Genomic DNA, 24,402 nt, shown 5'->3' with positions numbered 1-24,402 from the left:
ACAGACATTTTGAAGTGCCTCACCAAATGTATTTGAACTGAGACTACATACTTTAATAAATTCCCATTGAAATAATTACTGAAATTACTGATCAGATTTCTTAGGAATGATCCAAGCTTTCATTACAAATATACTTAGTTGTAATTAGGATGAAACAGAATGTCTATGGTTGAAATATACTGATTGTTTTGCTTCCTTAAAAATGGCAAAATGTAAGTGAAAGAAATAGAATAATTCTTGGAGGTTGAACTAGAATATTGAAGAGCTGATTTTTCTTCACTCCCCATTCCATTTAAAGGCACAAGAGACTCTGGATAATCTCAATTAGGCATTACTTAAAGATGTCCCCTTTAAAAATTATACCCAGAAATGTAATTTCCTTCTGAGACTGTTATATGACATTTTGGCCATTCTGAATGATCTACTTTGGAAGCTAATTCCCTCAAGAAATTAAACTCAGTTTTTGCATCTGAGGTGGTATTCAGGATCACACTGTAAATTTCTAGGCTTACATATCAATTTTGTGAGTATTGAGCTGATGAGCTTTCTACTGCTTAAACATCCTCGGATGTGAATTGGACTTATTAAATTGGGCACACTGAATCTACAACATGCTCAACTTGCCAGATATAATTGGTCCAGTTTTTCAAAAGTTACCTAACTTCCAATTAGGCAGAAGCATATACAATAAAAGAAACTCGGTCAAGAAGCAGTGAATTGCTAATTTAATTACCAAAACACATTAAGTTTCAAGGGCAAAACTTTCTTATATGGTCCCAACATTTGCAGAGATAACAACGTTTAAAGTTTAATTTTTAAAGGCAAAAAAAATCTTTATAGTAATCAGTGGTCAACTTCCTCACGCACAAAATAAAATCTAACATACCACATTTCTGATTGCTGAATCTGTTCTCGCCCCTAACCCTCTCTGCAAACCTTCCACTCGGGATAGATGTCCTTTTACAACAATTTCAAAGAGACTTCTTCAGTGCATTTTCTTTCTCTGTGGTTTTTTTCACCTTTTATTTCTTTTCCTTTGTTATATGTTTTTACCCTATTTCCTCTTGTGCCACAGATTTTCATTTGCTTGTTAATAGCCTCCTTCAAGGTACATTTTCAATGTACATGCTCTGAGAGCAATATCCTTCACTTACATTTCCAACTAAAAAATAATTCCGTGACTTGGTTTAAAGGGAAAACGAGTAATATAACTCTTCATTACTTTCATATTGCACACACAAACATCTCAAACCCTATATCATGATTAATTTAATCATTGCAAACATCAAGCCTGTCTTCTATAGTCTGCTAAAGGCAGAGCTTATGGCAACATGCAAACTAACGTTTAAACATTTCAGTGTAAAAGCAGCTTGGAATACTGACCTGTTTACTTTTATAACTAATGACTTAAAGTCAATTCCTAGACTATACAGGGATCACTAAAGTGTTTCTAAGCACTGTATTGGCAATCTAGACACTTTTATAGGCTGACATTTGAAAAAGTACTTCTCAAAAGTACTTTCGAAGTATCCTTTGATATAAACTCATAAAACTATTAGTACGGAATTATCAGTAGTGTTGTGTGCCGATTATAAAACAAGCATGAAGAATAAATCTTGGTCAGAACATCAGGGTTCACAGCTCAGTTTTGCCACTTACTAATTTTACAACTGAGGGGTGGACTTATTCTTTCAGAGTCTTGGGTGTCTGCACCTGCCAAATGAAACCATTTATATCTACCTGTCAAGACAAGTGTGATGATGAGTCAAAGGTGAATGCAATAATGCCCATGAAAGCATCGGCAAGAACCTGAAATAAATACCTCCAAAATGTTTGTTGAATGGTCAAATATTATATCTAGAAAAGGCTTTTTGGGAAATGGAATGCACCTTGAGTTAAAAGCATCATCTGTCCCTTGTTGGGTGATTCATTTGAATTCTGTTTGAGGCGTACACTCAAGAGGGAGTAGAAAGAAAATTTTTATATAAAGAAGACAGTACAAAAGCAAAGCCCAATGTCTGGACATTTTCAAAGTAACTCTAATTAGATTTGGTCTAATTTGGGCACTAAAAACATGAAAACTCATAACTATATAAATAAACCAGCGTTTGGGGTTCCATGAAAGGAATCTCAACACAGATTCTGCATAAATCAACTTCTTTCACATGCCTCAAATGAAACCTTTAAACATGAACTACTTACAGGGAGTTAATTAAACAGGCCATTTCAGGAAGCAATATGAAGAAAATCCCTTGAAAGGTTATTTTTTTTTTTTTAAGATTTATTTATTTATTTCTCTCCCCTTCCCCCCCTGACCCCAGTTGTCTGTTCTCTGTGTCTATTTGCTGCGTGTTCTTTGTCCACTTCTGTTGTTGTCATCAGCACGGGAAACTGTGTTTCTTTTTGTTGCATCATCTGTGTGTCAGCTCTCCATGCGTGCGGCGCCATTCCTGGGCAGGCTGCTCTTTGTTTTGCGCTGGGCGGCTCTCCTCATGGGGCACACTCCTTGCACATGGGGCTTCCCTATGAGGGGGACACCCTGCGTGGCACAGCACTCCTTGCGCACATCAGCACTGCTCATGGGCCAGCTCCACACGGGTCAAGGAGGCCCTGGGTTTGAACCGCAAACCTCCCATGTGGTAGACGGATGCCCTAACCACTGGGCCAAGTCCGCTATTTTTAAATCGTGGGCTAACTTAAAGTTTGTTCATCTCTAAGGTAATATGGTGTCATGCTCATGTAAGTTATCTTTTGACCATTTGCAGAAGATCCTCTCCTCCCATTGGCAATCATGATCAACAACCTTTCTCAAACTCTTCTAAAAGGCATGCTTCAGATCTGCAATCAACTCAAAGCAGGCAGTTAGAAATCAGGCACACTACAGAGAATTAAATATTTTCATATTCAGATGGGAACAGCTTTCTTAAAGGTTACGTTTTTTTCTAACTTGACCATCTCTCACCAAAACAACAGGATGTCAAGCCCTTGCGTGACAATTTATAAGGTGTGTAATATTGCACAAAACTTTTCATTTCTCTGTGCCACAGGTATTTCCTTGTAAAATGAGTATATTGGATTAGGAAATTGCCAATGCCCTTTGTAACTCTGAAGATCCTACAGCTCCACGGTTGTCCAGCTTGATACCCAATGTTTAGAAACCATCAGTAACATCTATAAATTGTCTTGCCAGTAAAAAGTTCGAAATCTAAACCTGAACATGTTTAAACGGCAACTGGATGAAACTGACTCTTTATCAGCCAATTAAACTTGACCTTTGAACTAACTGCTTCACCTTCCCCTGAGCTGCAGAGAGGGCTGAGCTGTTGAGATACCTTCCCCTAAAGCCCCAGTTCTGTGAAAGAAGCCAAAGCCCAACTTGCTATTTCTAGGGATATTCTCCATGACCTAACCTAATCAGATTCTCTTCAAGGCTGCCTGTTGTATATTCTATTCCAGTCGGACTTTCACAGCTGAAGGTCATAGGCCATTCTTTCCATTGTAGGAGAGAACAGCCCATGGATGAAAAAGACTGGAAAAAGTGGAACAGAAAGAATAGCAACACAACTGGAAAAAATTAAGCTGTGTCTTACGATGTTGGAATGCTGATTTTGTTGGAAAAAGAAAATGGAAAGTTTCCAGCCTTCTACACTTGAACCCAAGGCCCCTGCAGTGTCAGGAAATCAGGAACTTAAACTGTCATAAGAAATACAATAGGCTTTAAAGAAAGCCTATACCACTTATCAGGGAGAAAGCATGGGTGGCTGCCAATTCCTTGAAAAGTAGCTTTGGAGTCACAAAATTAGATGCACAAAACTTTTGCAGGAGACTCTGGAATGGAACCGCTCCACCAGGTCAAAAATGCCATTCTCTTATGGAGTGCAATGAAATCATCTCACCATCTGTCCCCACCATGCTTGGGGGAACAGCCTTATGACTTTGAGTAGATTAGATGGAACACTGAATAGACAGCAGGGACCTGTGCCTAGCAAAGAGACACACTTGCTGGAGTGAGTAAATGCTACGCTTCAACCAGGATAACTGGGTGTTAGAATATGTTAACATCTGAACTGAAGCTAGAGTCAATCCAGGAAAAGCTAAGAAAAAAAAAATGTTTGATAAACCCATGGATCTGGCATCTCTCAAGACTTCCAAAACATTACGGGAGGATCAGGACTTTGAGTCCATTCTGACCTGGTACACCACATGCTGGGTGGAGATTACTGGTCCCGGGATCCATTTTGATTGCTCTCAGAGCACCTCATGAGAAGCTTCTAGGCCTGCAGCCCTGCACCTCATATAGGCCACCCCTCACCCCTTCGGAGCTCTCCAGCCACTGTCCATTATCTCCCCAAGCTGGGAGGCTGTCGTTTCAAATAATAGTTTGCAGTGATTTAGATACAAGGCTGAAGGTCATGCAGCAGCAGCCGCTCCCCAACACTTTTTATGTATAAAATTCACTGGTTTTGGGTGAAATTTACTGAATTGTATAATTGCCATCTCAACTGAAGTTCAGAACATTTTCATCTCCCCAGTGAAATCCCTCATGCCATTTAATCCCCTGGCCCAGCCCCAGCCCCAGGTCAAATGTGTGAATGTGTATGCCTTCTCTTTTCCCTCCTCCCAGGTCCTCAGTTTATTGACCAGCTTGCATTGCACAGTGGTTATCTACAGGTTTGCCAGTGAGGAGCAATGCCTGCACATTAAACAAGCTATCTCTTAGAAGTCAGACACACACACCACCATGACCACAACCAGGGAACTGATACAATACCTCCCCCAGCCATCCCCATCACAGGAAAGCACAATACTATTGTGCTTGCAAAGTGCTTCCACCCCAGCTCTAACAGGTATGGCTACAGTTTCCGATGGCTGCGGGGCGAACGAATGTTATCTGTCACAATACAGATCATTTTTCAGAAATCAGTGTAGCTCAGATCTTTAAACCAAGGACCCTGCCTGGGTGACCTGAAGGCAGTACTGATGAATTCAGAGATGAAAACTCATAAGAGGATCATGAAACTGAAGAAAACCATCACCAAACAGCTTCCAGAAAGCCAATTATACCACTCATCCAATATTTTCTTAACATTAGAGGTTAAATTAGTTCTAGAAAACAGGGGAGGGGCATTTTAAAATACGATCCTCTGTAAATCTGTAAGAAACCGGAGCTCATCCCCTGCTTCTTTGCCAACATGTTGCAAACAGTGGTTACCCCCAGGTATTTCCCCATAAGTAGAAGGAACCCTTCCATTGGAGAAATCCACCCTGTAGCGGTCAAAGATCCAATATTCTAACCACTCACAGAACACTTTAGCACTGGCTACTGTGGCTCCATTTTGTAAGCAGCAGCCTGATAACATGAGACGGACGACGATGCCGCAAGCAATCCGGAAATACATTTTCACTCCTAACTTATTTGGTAATATTTTAACTTTGGTTGATTAAAGCCATCTTCATAGCAATATAGACTCATACATACAGCCTGTCCAAATTATCTTTAGCAAAACTTAGCACTTTTTTAAAACTTTTAATGTTCAGGCACAGAAGGAAGAGGACAGCATCTTTAATAAGGATGGAGTTCTTCCATTTAAGAGCTGAAAAGAAATTCCATCCTAATTGTGCCCAAGGGCTAAAGTTCTGTTTCATATGAACATCATATTTTCCCTTTTTTTCCTCCCAATTCAACCCTCAGAAATGACAGAAAATACATTGTGACAAAATGTAGAAAAACTTTGGCTGGGCCTGAGCCAAAAGAATCCTCCTAAGGAAAGGCAAAATAAAATGAAAACTTAAAGTCCCTAAAGAGCTTATTTTGAGACAAAAGAGCAGACATTTTAAAATGCATGCAGTCCCACAGAGCCCTCTCACCACGATGGAGCTTGTATAGTTTTGGATTTTCTATTTTTGAAAAGGCGTAGAAATAATAAGGAAACTTAAACCTGAGTGGGGCAAAAGGAGGGACTGTAAACACACTTTTAACTTTCTCTTTCCACAGCCACTCAAATTAGAGAAATTACTGTGACCAGAGTGGCTGAAAAATGGTGAAAAGTGAAAACCTTACAAATTTATGATCCAAGAGGATCTCAAACAAATCAAACTGTAGTGATTTCCACCCTCAGTCGGGAGAATAGATGCCTCAAAAGCAAATGTTGAGAATCAATTAACCAGATTTGCATATTACCTTAACTGAATTTCAAAAATGATTGACACCCATATTTGAATTAACAGGCAGAAAATTAAAACTGGATTGCTACTTGACGCTTCCAATCCATTTGCCTCACTACATTGGTGATTTACACTGAAAAGTACTCAGGCATTAAACTCAAGAAACCATAACCCCATTGTAAAAGCTGTTTATCAATCAATCCTGGGATAATTAGTCCAGAGAAGGTAATTCTATGCCACTTGAAACACACCAAATCAAAGAATAACCCAAAAACAAGATCTCTGCCATTACAGGTAAACATCACCATCACCGCAAAAATGGAACACAGGCCAAGAGAAATTAAACTGAGATGACCAACTCAGGCCATGTGCGAATGAGCTTCCCCATATTATGAGCAGCAGAAATTGAGCCTCAGAAGCAAGGATGGAAAACTTGCTTTCTCAACACCCTGTACCTTTCAGGAAAGTAGGAACCATATAATCACATAAAAATCAGCCAACACCTTAAAAAGAGTCTTTCGCTATAAACGCCACTAATGTCTCACACTGGAAGCTCAATCAACAATTTCAAAAGAACTTTTCCTCAGAAAGGATATCGTTAAATTGTGTTTAACTTTAAAATAAAAGGAGCCAATTCCATAGTTGGGTCAACTTTCCAATAATAAGTACCATTGAAACAAGTATCTCCACATTCAAGTTTGTAGTAACCCAAAGCTTCTTAAAATACACTGGGAAGCAACTGAGTTCCAACATGGATTGCTACATATAGTTAAATTCTTCATCAAGAAACAGTGTGAGCATCTTTGCCCTAAAAGGTCAAACTTTTCACTTATTCTCTAATCAAAAAATACTACTTTTCTACACCCAAATATTGGTGTTAATTCAAGTTAGACAAATTGCATGATTGCGGCCTTCCCACTGTCACAACCCTTAACTCTAGGCATGAACCGTGAACTTCACCACAAGGATTTTACAATCATACCGTTCTTCCAAGTTAATAAAGAAGATATATAGCATTGTAAAAGCTTCCCGTAAGTAAACCTATTATATTTTCACAAAATACCAGCATTTGCCTTAGATTTGAGAGACTTAAATCCCATCAAATAACTTTAATGGATAGTAACAGCAGTGCAACAAAAAAGTAACTTGGGAAAACCTTTCCCTTCTCATTTTTAAGAATCTCACATGCTCCCGCTCAGTAGAACAGAATTAAGCCCCACACATTTTATTTGTCTTCCAAAAATAGCCAGCACTGCGCAGGGAAGGCGAGAGATAATGAAAACCAGATGCCTACCTTCGCTGGTAGCCACATTCTTCTGTGCTTTGGTCGGCGTGTGATCTGTACTTGAACTCACGTCGGATGAGATGCTTGAGCTGCCTTTGCCTAGAGAAAATAGGAATGAGCCGATTTTGAGTTTTCTAATTTCAGAACTGGACTGTGCCCTCCATTATGTCCCATCACCTCTCTCCGAGAAAAGGAGCTCCAATACAAATAACGGGGTTTATTAAGATTTTTGCCTTATGCATTAAATATCTTTTGGGAAATATCTGACCCATGTTACAGTAGAACACAGCTCTATTACAATAGGGCTTGTCTATAAACTCAGGCAAGATTGTAAAACATAGTCGGATATGATAACTCTAATCTCAATTTGGCATCCATGAGAACAAGAAAGGACATGTGGGAAACACATCCATAGCACGACTTTTTTATTTGCAACTATAAACTATCCATTTCTCAGCAAAGAAAATAAGCAAATCTAACAATAAGGCACTACTAGAGGAAAAAGAGACCGATGGTTCCAGAGTTGCATCAACTTAAAAATCAAAGTCTCTGTTTCACTAGGTCCTACTATTCAAAAAAAAACCCCTACTTTTCCAAGGCTGTGGTTCTGAGCCGTAGTGGCTCCTTCCTCTGCCCTCCCCCCCCCCCAGGGGACATTTAGTAACCTCTGGTGTCATTTTTGCTTATCACAACTGTTGTGGGAAGAGCTTCCTACTGCCCTGTAACAGGTAGAGACCAGGGACACTGCTTAACATCCTACAATGCACAGGATAGCCCCCCACGACAAAGAATACATCAACTGTGCTAAGGTTGAGAAACCCTGATTTGAAGAATCTTAACTCAATTAAGGGCTGAGTTTCTACACTTCGAAATTGAGATCTAATCATATACTGCCTTAGTGTTGCTGAACATTCTCCTAATTATCACACGAACTTCTACAAACATGAACCACACTCACTACCCAAGATGGGAAGCGCTTAAAGCCTGGGTGGGCAGGGTTCCCAGATGGCCCCATAATTTCCCATCCCTAGTATCCAAGCCTTTGTGTCCTCTCCTCCCCTTGAGTGTGGGCAGAATCCAGAATTTGCCCCTAATGAACAGAATACGGCAAAGGTAAGGGGATTTTGTAGATGTAATGTCATCCTTAATAAGTTGACTTTAAGTTCATCAAAAGGGAGATTATCCTGGTGAGCCTGACCTAATTAGGTGGGCCCTTTCAAAGGTTGGGTGGAGGAAAGAGACACCCCCCTGCTGGCCTTGAAGAAGCAAGCCACCATGAGCTCTACGGCTGCAAGGAAATGAATTCTGCCAGTCACCACATGGGCATGGAAGAGGACCCCAAGCCTCAGACAAGATGCCATACCTGGTCAACACCTTGACTGCAATTTTGTGAGACCCTGGGCAGAGGGCTCAGCTAAGCCACGCTCAGCCTCCTGACCCTAGGAAAGTAGAAGATAATACATACGTGTTGTGGTATCAACACATTTATGAGTTGTGATGGTCTGAAGCCGTCTGGAACCCAGAACAGTATGTTCTTAAAGTTAATCCATTCCTGTGGATGTGAATTCGCTGTGAGTAGGATCCTTTGGTGAGGAGGATCTTAACTTAAAAGTGTGACCTGCCTCAGTTAAGGCGGTTCTTAATTCTCTTACTGGAGTCCATTATAAGAGAATGAAATTCAGGCAGAGATAGAAAGAAAGCTACAGAAGCAAGAAGCTGAAAGCAACAAAACCCAGAAAAGAGAATGTCATAGAAGCCAAAAGCTAAAACCAATGAAACCAGAAAGAGAAGGGAGAGACCAGTAGATGCCGCTGTGTGCCTTGCCATGTGACAGAGGAGTCCAAGATCTTTGGGGAGAAGGCATCACCTGCTGATGCCTTGATTTGGACATTTTTCTCAGCCTTAGAATGGTACGCTTGCCAACTAATAAATTCCCATTGTAACTTGGAGTTGTCCTGAATGATATTGCAGGGCCATATGCAGGACTTTATATATCCTGCCATAACCCACTGAATGCACTGGGAGAGAGTATAAACTACAACATAAACTATGATCCATGCTGTGTAGCAGTGCTCCAAAATGTACTCATCAAATGCAATGATTATACCACTCTAATTAATGAAGTTGTCGATGTGGGAGGAGTGGGGGGTGTGGGGAGTGGGGCATATGGGAACCTCTTACATTTTTTAATGCAGCATTTTGTGTAATCTATGTGTCTTTAAAAAAATAATAATAATAAAATTCGAAAAAAAAATCCCCATTGTAAGAGCCAACCCATTTCTGGTATATTGCTTTTGGCAGCCTAGCAGACTAGCAAATGGAAATGTATTAGGCAGCAGTAGATAGCTAAGACAATGACCAACTATCATACAGATGAATTCTGTTCACTCCACAGGTTCTAACTGAAATCCTTAAATGCAGCTGAGACACACTCTTTGCCAATAGTCTTCCCTGCACAGTGGTAGACTACCCAGTTAGACGGAGTAAACTTAGTCTGAACACATGAAGAGTAGAAAAGCACAACTGGGGTTAGATTTAAAGAGCTTCAGTGTTTCGTTTGCTTTCGTTAAAGTAATGGAACAATTCAAGCTCATGGGTGATATCACCTATGCAAGAAAGAAAAATGGCCACTGTTTCCTCTCACTGCTGCCCACTGTTCCTGTGATGCCTGGCTCTGCAACAAGCCTGACAATGCTCCCATAATCTCCATCCACTTCACCTCCTCCTCCCTCAAAGCTAGCCAAGATAAGGCCCTCACTCTCCATCAGTCTGTTTCCAGCCAGTTTTGAGGCTTGACTGCAGGCGCCATTTATCTGCCCTGGTTCACCTTTGGAGGTAGTTGGTATGGTGGGGAAGGTACTGAGTTAGAACTATGTCACCTGGTCTCTGCCTGCCCCTCCCTTCTCCAGGAGGTTCAATGTTCACTTCCGGTTGGGGAGGGGTTGGACTGAGTGAGTCCTAGCAGCTCAAATATTCTATGGCTTGGATAATGCAATGAGTCTCTTTAATGGGGCAAAAAACATGGTGCACCACCAATATAGTATAGAGTTAAATTATTTTTATTATATTGTTACTCAGCGATGCACAAATGGAGCACAAGAAATAAACTCCATATGCTCTCACTCTGATTCAACAATAAAACCAAAATAAAATAACAAATTAAATGCAAAAACAATACAACCCATAAAATTCAAATTAACAGCATTAATTTAACATGGCAGATGACGTTGCTTTGCCAAGATTAAATTGCCCTTCCAAACATAAATATCGTCCTGGCTAGAAAGCCAATGTCCTCTTGAGGTTGGCATGTCCATCCTACCCTGGAAGTGGGAGGCCCCAACCTGCCCACCGCTAATGGTGACAAGCCCTTCCTGCCAACGGCAGGCTCCCCCATCACTCGGCCTCACTGGGCCTGATTTTATCCACCACATTTTTAAATCTACTCTTCTTTTATTCCTCATCAGCACACAACAATGAAAGATGAGCTCATACTTAAAAAGACGGGAACAGAATTGGGCCATGAAATCCCATGGCAGGACTCTGTAATAAAAGGGGATCCAGTATAGAGGTATTTATATTTTTTAAAGATTCTCATCAACAGGAAAGCATAAAAAAAAAAATTTAATTGATTTCAGAGGAAATTCTTGGACACCCCTGATGACATGTTTACAGATCCCTCAGAGGCCACAAGATGCAATTTAAGAAATACTATCAAGAAGGGCATAAAATTGGGGGAAGTGATATTATTAATGATGTTATTAAAATAATAGCTAACATTGAGTGCATATGCTGCTGTGTAATGTGCTGAATACTTGAGATGCTTCATCTTATTAAATCCTCACTATACCCTACGACAGTGTTTCTCAATCTTGTTTCCTTTATGGCCCCCTAAGGAAACTTCTTAGACATTTTTTCCCTAATCACACCTCCCCCACCCATGAAATTATAATACCCTAAATAAACCGCACAGCTGTCTATGTGCTATATGGATATCTGTGCTTTATACACAGAGAGTAGAATGTTTTGCATTCTGCCCCACCCCAACCCAAGAACCAATTTTTGCCTGCCTGGAGTAATATCATCCCCACTGAGAACGTATGACCTTTACAAAGTAAAACACTGAAAAAATAGCTGTGTATGTAAAGAAGTAAGTAACTAAGGAAAGTGAGATAATAAAGAGACAACTATATAATCTTACCAGCTTTCATGTAGACTGGCGTGGGTAAGAATATAGGATTTACAGTGACTTGGTTGGGTTTGAATCTGGATTTGCCACTTAATAACCTTAGGAATAATTACTAAATCTCTCTCTGCTTTCATTTCTTCAGCTATAAAAAGGAGGGGGAAAACCATTCCTGCCTCACAGGACAGTTGCGACACTTAAATAAAATAATCCAGGCATAGCACTTAGGCTCGTTCAGTGCACCTGGTAAACGCCCGCTGAGTCTTAAAGTTAAGACTTTGAATGCCATTAACATGTGCCTTTCTTCTGCCTTGCTTCAGGAAACCTGGGAGTACAGGCTTGTCTACTACTTCGGTTGAGAGAGGGGGAAGGGAGGGCTTAGAAGAGGAAATAACACAGAGGGAAAGGACAAGGCGATATTCACCTCCTAACAGTCAAAAACAGAAATAGCTTGATGAAGGCCTTGCAAGACAAGCAACTGTCTTAGAAAGGAACTCTCTAAATTTCTTCACTCCTTTAGCAAATTGAGGGCCAGGCCAAGTGAGACCCTGGAATCTGATATAAGGGAAGTCTAGAGAAGAGGGAAAGGGTAGAGAACCTAGAAAGCCCACCTTGTGGACTAAGGAAAAGGACAAGGGGAGAGGGAGGGAGGAGTCAGGAGCAGCCAGCTTAAATCCCGGATTCTCCTTTCTGCACTTCCTCGGAGGCAGGGGAAAGTGAGTTGGATAAATGAGGGTAACCCTGTTGGCATAAGGGCTGTGACCCTCACTCCCTAACCAGGAGGTTGGAGAGCCTCCAACCTCAGACAACATCCAGCATCAACGAGAAGCATGGGCACCGCAAGCTGCTGCAAGCACGGTGGGCTCAGGGACCTGAAGTCCAGCTTTCTGAGTCATCCAGATTCCCTTGTGGCAATGGCTGAAGCCCATGCAGAGGAGAATCTAGCTGGGAACTTGCCTGAGAGATGCAATGCAGTACAGAGGGAGACTTCTGTAACCACAACAAGAGAGCAGATTGACTAAGCCATAAAAGGTAAACTTCCTCCTTCTCTTGCTCTTGAGGAGGTCCCCTGCCAATAGTCAGGTGACTAAGCCATCTTGGAAGCCGATCCTAATGTCCCAGATGAAGCAGCCCTGGTGGACCACTTGAATGTACTCATGAGAGTCCCTGAGACATTGACTGCCGTCCAGCTAAGTGACTCCCAAATTTCAGAACCACAGAAACTGTGAAATAATACACATGCACTGTTATTACATGGTGCTAGGCTTGGAGGTAATTTGTTATGCAGCAATAGAGAACAAATACATGAGGTGAGGTAGAGTTGATCAAGATGTACCACTGGCAGTGCCTCAAGGGACCAGCTCACACCACTTTACCAGCTGCAGATGCCAGCAAGCAAGACGATCTCAATAAGCAGTCCTCGGTGGACAAGAGCCATCACTACAAAGCCAAGAATCCTGTGCCTACGAAACCTGACCTTGTCCTACTACCAGGAAGACAAGCTTGTATAAGTGCCCTCCTTGGTCCCACCATATTAGGATGAAAAATGGAGGCAAGAGGAAGCTGAAAACCTGAGCTCTTAACACTGTCTTATTACTAGGGAAGGTTAACTGGTGGAATCATCCAAGTTTAAACTGGATTGAACATTGTAGTTTACATGTCAAAAAAAAAAAATTAAGTAAATCATAGTTTCTCTTCACATTTGAGTTGCAATGAGAAGGAAAATTTGGAAACTTGACAAACTAGTCGCTGCTATTTTTTAACATTTTTCTCACCATACTCATCAACATCATCTTCCCTTTGATTACAGAAAAAAAGAATAAACACATTTGCTGCCAGTTCACAATGTAGAACTGCCGAAGCATAGGTGGGGTGGAAGAGTCAGGAGATAGAAAATAAGGACCTAGCCCTATGAGGAGATATAAACAAGAAAGCATAAACCTGATGACACAGAAGGCCATCTTCAAATCATAAGCAATGACTACATAAAGAAAAAGGGAACAGAACTCAAATGCTCCTTGCTTAATTCCAGTCTATCTAGGATGTGGACACTGAGAGACGTCATCAGGGGTGGATTGTGGACAGGGCTTTAGGAGCAGTGAGAATAGTTTCCAACATTCTCTTCTAGCTGAACCTTGCTCATGGGTGAATAACATTTCCTTAGCAGGAAGTAGATCATTGGTTCTCAACATGGAGTCCCCAGACAAGGAACATCAGCCTCATGTGAGAACCTACTGGAAAAGAAATGGACATCTCAGGCCCCACCCTGAGACTACTGAATTAGACACTCTGTGGGTGTGGTCCAGCCATATGGGGTTTAATGCCTTCTCCAGGTGATTCTGATGTGAATCAAGCTCAAGAAGCATGCAGCAGAGAGTAGTTAGTGGTTATGGTTGCTAACCCCTTGACCATGTCATGAAGATGGACTGAAAATAAGATGCAGATGAAGAGCTCAGCCTGGTGACTACCAAATACACAGGTGTTTAATAAACCTTAGCTACCCTTTGCCCATTTATCATGCAATTCCAACAAGGGGGGGGGGGTGCAGTTAAGGATGTTGAACTGTGCAGGCTCTGGAATGAGAAAGCGCTGGGATCCAATCCCAGTTTCGCCATTTCCAAGCCAAGTATGTATCCATGAGCAAACCTCTCATCACCTGTACTGTGGGAATGAAACCTCTTTCATCTCCTGTGGATGGGTATAAAAACACATGCGCTTTGGTGTTGGAGTTTGAATTCCAACTCTACTGCTTCCAAGCCACATGCCCAACGAGAAAATCTCTCAAATCCCTAAGCCTTGTTGTCTTCATCCATCATACAGGGATACAACAAGCAAATAAAACACAACTACCTATTTCCTCTACTGAAAATAGGGAGAACTGTATCCACTTGTCAAGGCTGGGAAGATGCTGTGAAGAATGAATTAGCTCATCTATGTAAAGTATTCCAGCATATCCAGTACCAAAGGGAACCCCCCTTTTGAGTGATTAATATTGATTCATTTATCACAGTTCAGTTTTATCAGGAAACAAGAAATGGTCATTAAAACATTTTTCTTTTACTGTATATGTGTATATAGTAAATAAATATTAGGTATAAAGTAGACATACCTCATATATTCAGAAAAAGGCCTCAAGTATAAGCTAGTTTGGCAATTCTGTTATCTGACTGCTTTAAAGGCATGAAAATTTACTGGTCTATTTAACCAATCCAATTGCTAAAACCCACATTAAGGATTAATAGCCCAGAAGAACTATGTCTGTTGGATTCAGTAATGCAAATTTTGTGCTTTATTTAATTTTTCCCCAAACAGGCTAAAGGCCCAAATGAGGGCAACTAAACAAATAGATAATTAAGTACTCTATTTGTGCTAAGGCAGGTAAGCATTACCTCTCAAAGGTTAACATGCACACATGTAATTCTGAATGACAGCATGGAGAAATTAGTCGGTGAACTGATTATTTCAGTCACTTGGGACACTTTTAAGACAGAAATGTTAGCAGATGAATGTTTTTGTCTTTTACTCTGTTCACACATTCCATGGGACTTTCTATTAGTGTGGTAGGTTGTCATAATATTTGACGATAATGTTCATTAAATAGGTATCCTCTTGAGAGGAAATTTCAAGTTCTTTTTTTTTTTTTTAAGATTTATTTATTTTATTTAATTCCTCCCCTCCCCTAGGGGTCTGTTCTCTGTGTCTATTTGCTGCGTCTTGTTTCTTTGCCCGCTTCTGTTGTCGTCAGTGGCAAGGGAAGTGTGGGCGGCGCCATTCCTGGGCAGGCTGCACTTTCTTTCGCGCTGGGCGCTCTCCTTACAGGCGCACTCTTTGCGCGTGGGGCTCCCCTATGCGGGGGACACCCCTGCGTGGCGCATCAGCACTGTGCATGGGCCAGCTCCACATGGGTCAAGGAGGCCCGGGGTTTGAACCGCCGACCTCCCATGTGGTAGACGGACGCCCTAACCACTGGGCCAAGTCCGTTTCCCTTCAAGTTCTTTTAATGTATTAATTTAAAATAAAAATTCCTATCTGCAAAATGCAAAACTAAATTTCTTTTCTTTTCACGTCCAGGTTGATTTTGCAAATGCAGATATTTACAACTAGATAGCTGGGCTTCCTACTGTGCTTTATCATAACACAAGGAAGGTAAAGGGTATGATAGAAAGAAACCAATCAATACATGACCAAAAATGAATCAGCGGGGTCTATCATTCTAATATTCTTTCTTTTTTAAAGATTTATTTTATTTATTTCTATCCCCGCCCCCCGCGTCCCACCCCCCCCCCCCCCCGTTGTCTGCTCTCTCTGTCGATTCACTGTGTGTTCTTCTGCATCTGCTTGTGTTATCAGGCAACACTGGAACACTGCATCTCTTTTTTGTTGCCTCATCTTGCTGCGTCAGCTCTCCATGTGTGCGGTGCCATTCCTGGGCAAGCTGCACTTTTTTCACAGAGGGTGGCTCTACTTGCAGGGTGCACTCCTTGCATGTCCCCTACATGGGAGACACCTCTGCATGGCACAGCACTCCTTGTTCGTGGCAGCACTGTGCATGGGCCAGCTCATTACACGGGCCAGAAGGCCCTGGGTTTGAACCCTGGACCCTCCATATGGTAGGCGGGCACTCTATCAGTTAAGCCACATCCACGTCCCTCTAATATTCTTCAACAGTCTGAGAAATCACTTGCGAAACAGATTCACTGCATCATTCCAGAACCTAGCCTGTTATATACTGTGAATTCATCTCATGGATTTCTGCCGCAGACTTCTAGCAAGAAATCCCCAAGCTAGCACATGTACCCATGTGGAGACAGGAGCCTTATTTCGTGCTGCTCTCCAGGATCTTGCTTTCAAGTTGCTGCTGGCTCACCGTGAGCACACGGTTTAATATTAAACGTCCACACCAAAGAAAAGAAGATTTTTTTTCAATATCTCAGAATTAGATCAAAGGAATTGTGGGTCATATTAGTGTGTTGAATTCACTGTTATTTTTCTGACCATGATATAGTTGCTTATCTTCTTTGATCCACAATTTAAATGCCTGTACAACCAGAATAATAACATTAGTTATCTTAAAGAACAATCTGGCTTTATCCCTGGCCCAGGTGCATATTAGTCTTTGGAAAGAAACCGAACACATATTGTAAAAGCATATTAGCTCTTTCTGGCCAAGGGGAACCAATTTAATAGATTACTTCTCCAGGACTGTGGCCCTTCATGTAGAATGGAATGGGGAGGAATTAAATCGTGAGCACTCTGCTTTATTTATTCTGAGTGAAGAGCATGACTTGGTTCTTTGTTTTGGCTTTTCCTATTCTTCATTCTATCCTGGTGAGGACTGCGAGCAGGGGCTGAAGAGGGCGAGGGAGAGAGAGGAAATGAAACAGAAGGGGAACTATTGGAGTCATAGTTCTTTCTTTCGTGCGTTTCAATATTCCAACTGGGAGTTCCCTTACTACAGTTTCCCAAAGCGCCCAAGAAATGCCCCCAAGAAATGCCCCCAAGGGCCACTGAGCAAAACACACAAGTGGGTCACTGGGACCATCTGGGGGAGGAGCTGAGAAACGAGATGCATTAAATGAGCACCTACTTCAAGCCAAGGCAGTGGGCTGGACCTGAATGTTTCAAGATGACCGGAAGAACGGGGACCCTTCCCTTAAGAAGCCGCCTTTCTAATACGTCTTCTGTCTGTTCCTGAGTGAAGCCAAGGAACGTATCAGCATTTGCCCTTCTCTTAAGAAGCAGTCACCCAAGAGCAGAGCTGGTTCAGGGTGCTGGCTTTTGACAGCTTATGGTTTTAACTTTCAAACTTTTAGTACTCATTGTTTCCAGCCAAAATCAGATACCAAAAGCTGCGGCTGCGGGAATGAACAAAGCGCACCTCGGCTGCGTCAGCAAATCCTGAAAGCTTTTCACAGTGCTTCACCAGCACTTGGGGCTGGGCGGACAACGAGGGGTTAAGGGGAATGGTATGTAAAGAAGTGATTCCAGGAGGGTACTGCCTTCCCCAGGGCAGGGCTGGGTGGTGGGTCCTTCCAGCGGGCACAATGAGCCCAGAACAGCCAAAGAGCCGCTGCCAGGGACACTGACTGAGCTGACCCAGAGCATCTGCATCCTGACCCACACCTGGGGCAAAGCTCAGGCATTCCAGGCTGAGGAGCTTTGCCTGGAGCAGAACAGATGCCTTGGAGCTTCCTATATGGGAACTGGCCACCCTCTCTCTAGGAAAGGCAAGAGCTCTCAGGCTCAAGCAGGCTGGGGCTACAGGGGCTGCCCCACTCCCCAAACCACACAAGTTGAGTTACCTGCACTTGACATTTGAAGGCTATTTAATCAACTAAGTAGTGTTAGCTTAGAAGGCAAAAGTAAACAGGAAGAATTAAACAGGAATAATTAAGGTGGATCAGCAATTGTTATATATCCTATTGTGCCTCTCTGTGTCGCAGTGGAGAAAGAAGGCAGAGTTAGACAAATACCTCTGGTAAAGGCGGTCTTTTCTACACTGTTCTTAGAGGCTGTGATTACTAACAAGAAAAAGAAAATGCCATGGCCCTCTAAAGTCCACAGAAGGCAGCAAGATGACTACAGGTGTGCAGAAATCACGGGGTGCCACCCTGGGGGCCGTGGACCCTGAAATCAGACTGCTGGGACTTGAATCTTGGCTTTGCCACTAATTGGCTGAGCTGGAGGAAGTGTCTCACTTTTTTAATCCTTCAGTTTCTTCAGCTGAAAAATGGTATAAGAGTATTAAATATACCCATGTAGAACGGCTAGGAGAATAAAAGAAGATAAGTATGTAAGTATGTAAGGTAAGTTATGTGCTTACAAGAGCACATAACATATAATAAATGCTTAAGAATAAAGTCTATTATGAATCATCCTCAGTAATAATATTCTTAATATCCAATTCAAGAAATACAGCTAGTTCTATTGCATGCAAAGGAGTATGACTGGCACTAAAAAAACAAGACACAGTCTGTACTGGGTTGGGGAGTTAAGACACAGACATGAGAATTGAGTTAAATATAAACACAGTTAGAGTTAAGTTTCTAAAAGAGATCATTAAGTACTATTCCCGAAATTTCATTCCTGTTTATTGTGACTGCTGTTTTTTATAATGATGATAAAAATAAAATTTAGGTTGACTGAAAATATCTGTCTTCCTGACTTGACTTTAACTCCAGGAGTGCAGGACCGATATGTTTTATTAAGTTTGTATCCCCAGAACTAGGCACAGTGCTTGGCATATTTCTGGGGACATGTTCAAGTCTTAATTCGCATTCCTGTGGGTGCGAACCCATTTGTAAAGAGGACTCATTTGTAAACTTATCCCTACTGTGTTTATATTTAACTCAATTCTTGGGTCTGTGTCTTATCTCCCCAACCCACTGTAGACTGCATTTTTTTTTCTAGTGCTAAACACACTCCATTGCACGCAAGAAAACTAGCATGCATTTGTTGAATTGAGCATTGATTAAGAACATTATTACTGAGGATGATTCATAATTACTGACTTTATTCAGCATTAATTCTATGTTATCTGCTGGCCTAAGCAATATAACATAGAAGCATGCTATTGTTAGTTAAGGTGTTGTTTAGATGAGGCCAGATAGGATCACAGTGAGCCTTAATCCATACAACTGGAGGCATTATAAAGAGAGGAAATTTGTACACAGTCAGAAGCAGCCAGAAGTCAGGAAAAGCCAGAAGTTAGAAGTAGCTAGAGAGGAGGGGCAGACTGCCATGTGATGGAGCACTGCCATCACCAGAACACTACTGAAGACTGGGGAAAGCATGGCCTTTTCACAGCTTAACTCTGGACTTCAAGCCTTCAAAACCATGAGATGATAAATGTTCAGTTAAGCCAAGCCATTGTGTAGTATTTGTCACAGGCACTCTGGCAAACAAGACACATATCAAAGGCATTCAGTACATATCTATTAAATGTGTTGATATACGCATGAGTGTAATGGTCTGAAGCTGTGTGGACCCCAGAAAAGCACGTTCTGAGAGTCAGTGCATTCCTGTGGGTGGGGACCTATGGTAGATGGGACCTTTTGATTAGGTTACTTAAGTTAAGGTATGGCCCAGGGTGGGTCTTTATCTTCTTACTGGAGTCTTTTATAAATGGGATGAAAGCAGAGAGGGTAACCAAGAGAAAGTCACAGAGGCTGAGAGAGAAAAGCCACGGAAGCAAGAAACTGAAAGCAACAAAACGCAGAAGAGAAGGGAGAGACCGGCAGATGCCGCCATGTGACTTGCCATGGGACACTGGAGCCCAGGACCACTGGCAGCTGGTCTTCAGGAAGAAGGTATCATCTTGATGATGCCCTGATTTGGACATTTTCACAGCCTCAGAATTCAAGATGTAGGCTAACAAATTCCCACTGTAAAAGCCAACCCATTTCTGGTGTATTGTATTTGGCAGCACAGCAGACTGAAACAGTGAGTGAATAAGCTCTGAAAATGTATCCCCAATGGAATGAACAGTCCTGTTCCCATCAAGTTTCCTAACCATTGCTATCTCTTCCTTACAGGCATCCATCAAATCTATGTTACTCCTACAGAGAACCTTTCCACAATGGCTGTGCAGTGCACACAAAACAGGCTTCCAGAAGTCATACCGATTCCCAGTGGTGTTATACTGTCTAGACTCCAACACCACTTTCTGCAGAACTGAAGCAGTAAATTCCACCCTGAGTCTCTCATACGAACAGTTGCTCAAGTTTCATTTTATTAGGGGTGGAAAAGAAAAGATTACCAAGTGAGATTTAATGCATCGTGGCATACAAGAAGTCCGAAAAGAGTCTCCCACCTCCTGAAAAAGCAAGCACAGGGCAGACCAGCATGGGTGGGTTCAAGTTGAAAAGGGCAGACAATATTTCACTGAAGGCACCAAGGCAATGCCTGCTCCCCCGAGCCTCCACCCACCTCCGGGGCCTTTAGGCAATTCTGCAAGAGTTAACACAGATGTCAGCTGACACCAAGACAGATGCTGCTGCTGCTGGCAGATGGCGTTTCACAGCTGGGCTTCTGAGCAGGGTAACGAGAGGATCAGAACCATGGACAGGCTAGAGGGGCATGTGCCTCCAACGCAAGAGTTTCCATTGTAGTATTTTAGGTCTTTCGGCATTTGAAAGACAGTTTTATGCTCAGAACAACATCACCACAATTTGTACCAGTAATTTCCCCTCAAAGGCCTGAAAGACTACTTGTGGCCTGCGAGTCATGAGCACACCATGCCTTGCTTCAGCCAGCTGCAGGAGGGAAGACGAGTGCCTTTTGAAGTTCAGTGCTGATTCAGCACGATCTGTGAGCAACTCCAAAGCCATGTGTTCACTTCCTGGCATCAACCACTTCTTGTGTCAATAAACCCGTAATTGCCTCTTCTGATTCACTCATTCATTCAGTCAACATCCCAGGTGCCAGACAGCATGTTATACAAAATTCCACGAGCAAGCCCTCTTGGTGGTAGAGGTTATTTTACTGCAGGATTTTGAGGGCGGGGAACGAATGGAGCAAATGCCACCATCATCTTTCAGCAGAGAGAGGCTGAAGGGGCAGGAAGTACTATCCTGTATTTGTGACTTTATGTGGCGCAGCCTCAGTCTAAAGTCAGAGAGTTACAGACTTTTGTACACTTCTGCCGGTCATTGATTTTACGGGTTTTATACAAAGCACATTTACATGTATTTACTTTAATTATTGCTTGATGATCAATCTAAATTAATGGAAATTCTGAATAATAAATTCTTATACCATACTTATTCTCTTCCCTTCAATGGTGAAAGGAAAAAGGAGAACATATATTTAAGAGCCTTATTAAAATAGGACGTTAATGTTCCTCACCTCATCCCACCCCACACCCTTTTTCGACACTGTTCACTTATTTAAGTGTCATGAGCAAAATTCTATAGTCAAAATCCTATATAAGGAAACAAAAACAGATCCAAACAACCCTGTTTGGTAAACAAACCTGTTTGGATAACAAGTTTTCGGAACACAGAAAAGGCACTGGCACCAAATATGGTATAGGAAACCCTTAAATGGAGAAGCAGGAGTCCACATTTTTCTACTGACTCCCTGGGTGACCCTAAGTGTCTTAGTTTGTCATGGCTGCCATAACAAGTACTACACACAGCTTGGCTGAAACAACAGGAATTTACTGTCTCACAATTTGGGTGGCTAGAAATACAAAATCAAGGTTTGATCAGGATATGCTTTCTTTGAAGTTAAGTACCATTCTAGCGGCAGTTTGCCAGCAATCCATAACTCAATCTCTGTCTCCATCACATAGCTCTCTGTCTCCTTCTGCTTCCTTCTCACTCCTGTACCCGAATTTCCTCTTATAAGGACTTCAGCCATATTGCATTAAGGTCCACCCTCATTCAGTCTGAGCACACGTTAACCAAAGGCATCTTCAAAGATCCTGTTTACCAATGGGATCACACTCGCAGGAATGGGGGCTAGGGCTTGAACATGTCTTTGTGGGGGAACAATTCAACTCATAACACTGAGTGAGCTAATCAATGCTTCACAGTACTAAAGCCTGCACCTCCAAATGGGGGAGAGGGATACTAGAGGAGATCTTCAAGATCTCCTTCATCTTTCCACCTCCCCTTCCTTGCCGGTCTTTGCCCTCCCCCCAAAACAATATTATCCACCCTCAAATAAAATTATAAACACCTTTTTAAACAAGAATCAAAAAGACCTAAAAGTTAAGTGGAGGGCAGAGTTCTTAGTCAAATTTCCTCTTTCCTCCACTGAATTGAAATATATATATATGCATGTATGTGTACATGCATATAATTTTTTACTATTTAAGTCACCAAACCACAGCTGCTTTTCACTTCTGCACCTTCCCTCTGAGAGTGTGACTTTTGACTTGGCTGGCCCAACTACGTGATCTTCTCAATACTCAAATGAATGCCCCAATGTTATTTATCTGCCATGCTCCCTAAGAATACTAATCTTCCTCACCTTTTCCATTTTCCTTGGGTTGGCAGAAGGTATCCTTGGGACCACGGTGGGAAGCTACAATTCCATTTCATACGAGTAGGGGTGTCATCTCCACCAGTGGCCATTTCCGAAAAAAGGCAACTGGGAAAATGTGCATGGCTGCACGAGAGTACCACACAGATGGTCAAAGTGCCACCATTATCATAACTCAAAGGAAGGAGATGCTAACGCAGTGAATCGAGTCAGTGATTGCTCCCACCCTCAAATCCATTCCATTCCCCTGATTTTGTCGAGATGCCACAGGGTTAGGTGAGATCGACCTCACCTCTAGCACCAGCAGGGTGCTCTGCCTATCCTAAGTCTATTAACACAGGTCCATTCTCAATGCCCACAGACTGACTGAAGGACAGATAAATGGGCAACACTGTACAGCGGAAAGGAAAGAGATGCACATTCTCTCTCTCTGGATTTAGCTGAGGGAGTCAGCAGCCGTCTTGCACAGGAAAGGAAAGCCCACCTTAGCATGAAGATGCACAAGGCACAACGAGAGACAGAGAAATCAGGTAACGACATCCTTGGTTTATCATATCAAATGTATCTTAAAGTTCACCCTTGTATTAGATTCCTAAGCTATGAGCGCCAATAAATGACAAAGGAAGACGTCTGCTGCTCCTGGTGGTGAATATTGGAAATGCTGCAGTTTTATACTTGCCAAAGTTATAGTGCGGAATTCAAGGATAAAAAACTTCATCCTAATGTAAGATACATTTTTCCATGTGAAAACAACATTTGCTTACTTTATAGACTCACTCTATGGAAATTAGAATATGTATAAAGTAATAATTTTAACAGTGATAAATTGCAAATGCTTTAAACAAGCACACCAAGCAAAAGTAAGAAGCAGTACACACTGCCATATGATGAATCTAGTAATGATTCCAGATCCTGGGAGACAGTTTAATTTGTTCTGGGTAATGAACAGATTACTGGGTAGGTCTTTCTTCTTTTAAAAACTTTAATTCAGCTTCCACCTATGATCTAAGTTGTAATTTTCAAAGCCTTTTGCATTTAAAAAATCACTCTCCCTAAGTATTGCATTTACAGCCCTTTTAACATATAAATTGCAGTCATGACCTAAGTTAAGGTTTGCAGGGACCAGTGAAGGGAAGGGTCTGGCTTCTATAAAAGGAGATACATTAAGCAAAATAAATCTTGCCTGAAACTGGAATAGTTCTCAAACATAGCAACTTAGGAGCTAATCTCTCCCTGCTTTTGAAAATATAATAGCTTTGTCTTTTGGCCAAAACAGAACAAATCCTCCAGGGATGACTGTTTTCCTTTTCTCATTCTCTTTCTTGATGTACTGTTAGTTGGCCAACAGCTGTAAAATACCCTAGAATTTTTTTCCCAGACTATTTTAGTACAAAGGCATCATTCCATCCCTAAAGGTGACAGGGCCATTCAGACTACTTTCCCACCAAGTTTGAAAGGAGAATGGGGTCCAGGGCTTTAAAGTTTCAATCTCCACCTTAACATATCCCTTTGTTCTAAACTGTCTTCATCTGCTTTCTTATAAAGCTTATCATCATCATCCTGAAAAGCAAGCTTCATTAGATGAATACATTGCATGCAGTCCAGATCAAAATTCCAGGGTATGTTTATGTTGTGAGTATGTTCCTAAAGACTTTGGTGGAATGCAATTTATAGGGCTTAACTCATTTAAATAAAAAGTAAGAACTGCAGGCATATGTGACCTGTTTATTCTCAATATGAAACTATCCAGGGACATGTTTGCAAATGTAAGGTTTTGGAC

General features: G+C 41.8%; 1 protein-coding gene across 2 annotated transcripts in view; it reads right to left on the bottom strand.

Annotated features, from left to right (window-relative positions):
- FBXL7 (F-box and leucine rich repeat protein 7) overlaps positions 1 to 24,402 on the bottom strand; it is a 420,297-nt gene that overhangs the window by 299,611 nt on the left and 96,284 nt on the right. For both annotated transcript variants that reach the window (XM_012523463.4, XM_058307145.2), the window contains exon 2: positions 7,460 to 7,549. In XM_012523463.4, the coding sequence (XP_012378917.1) occupies positions 7,460 to 7,549 (90 nt within the window). The remainder of the gene's footprint in view (positions 1 to 7,459; positions 7,550 to 24,402) is intronic.

The sequence above is a fragment of the Dasypus novemcinctus genome, chromosome 2 (genome assembly GCF_030445035.2).
Source record: "Dasypus novemcinctus isolate mDasNov1 chromosome 2, mDasNov1.1.hap2, whole genome shotgun sequence".
NCBI classification, from domain to species: Eukaryota; Metazoa; Chordata; class Mammalia; order Cingulata; family Dasypodidae; genus Dasypus; species Dasypus novemcinctus.
The sequence above is the reverse complement of the archived record's forward strand: the minus strand, read 5'-3'. Positions and strand labels throughout refer to the sequence as shown.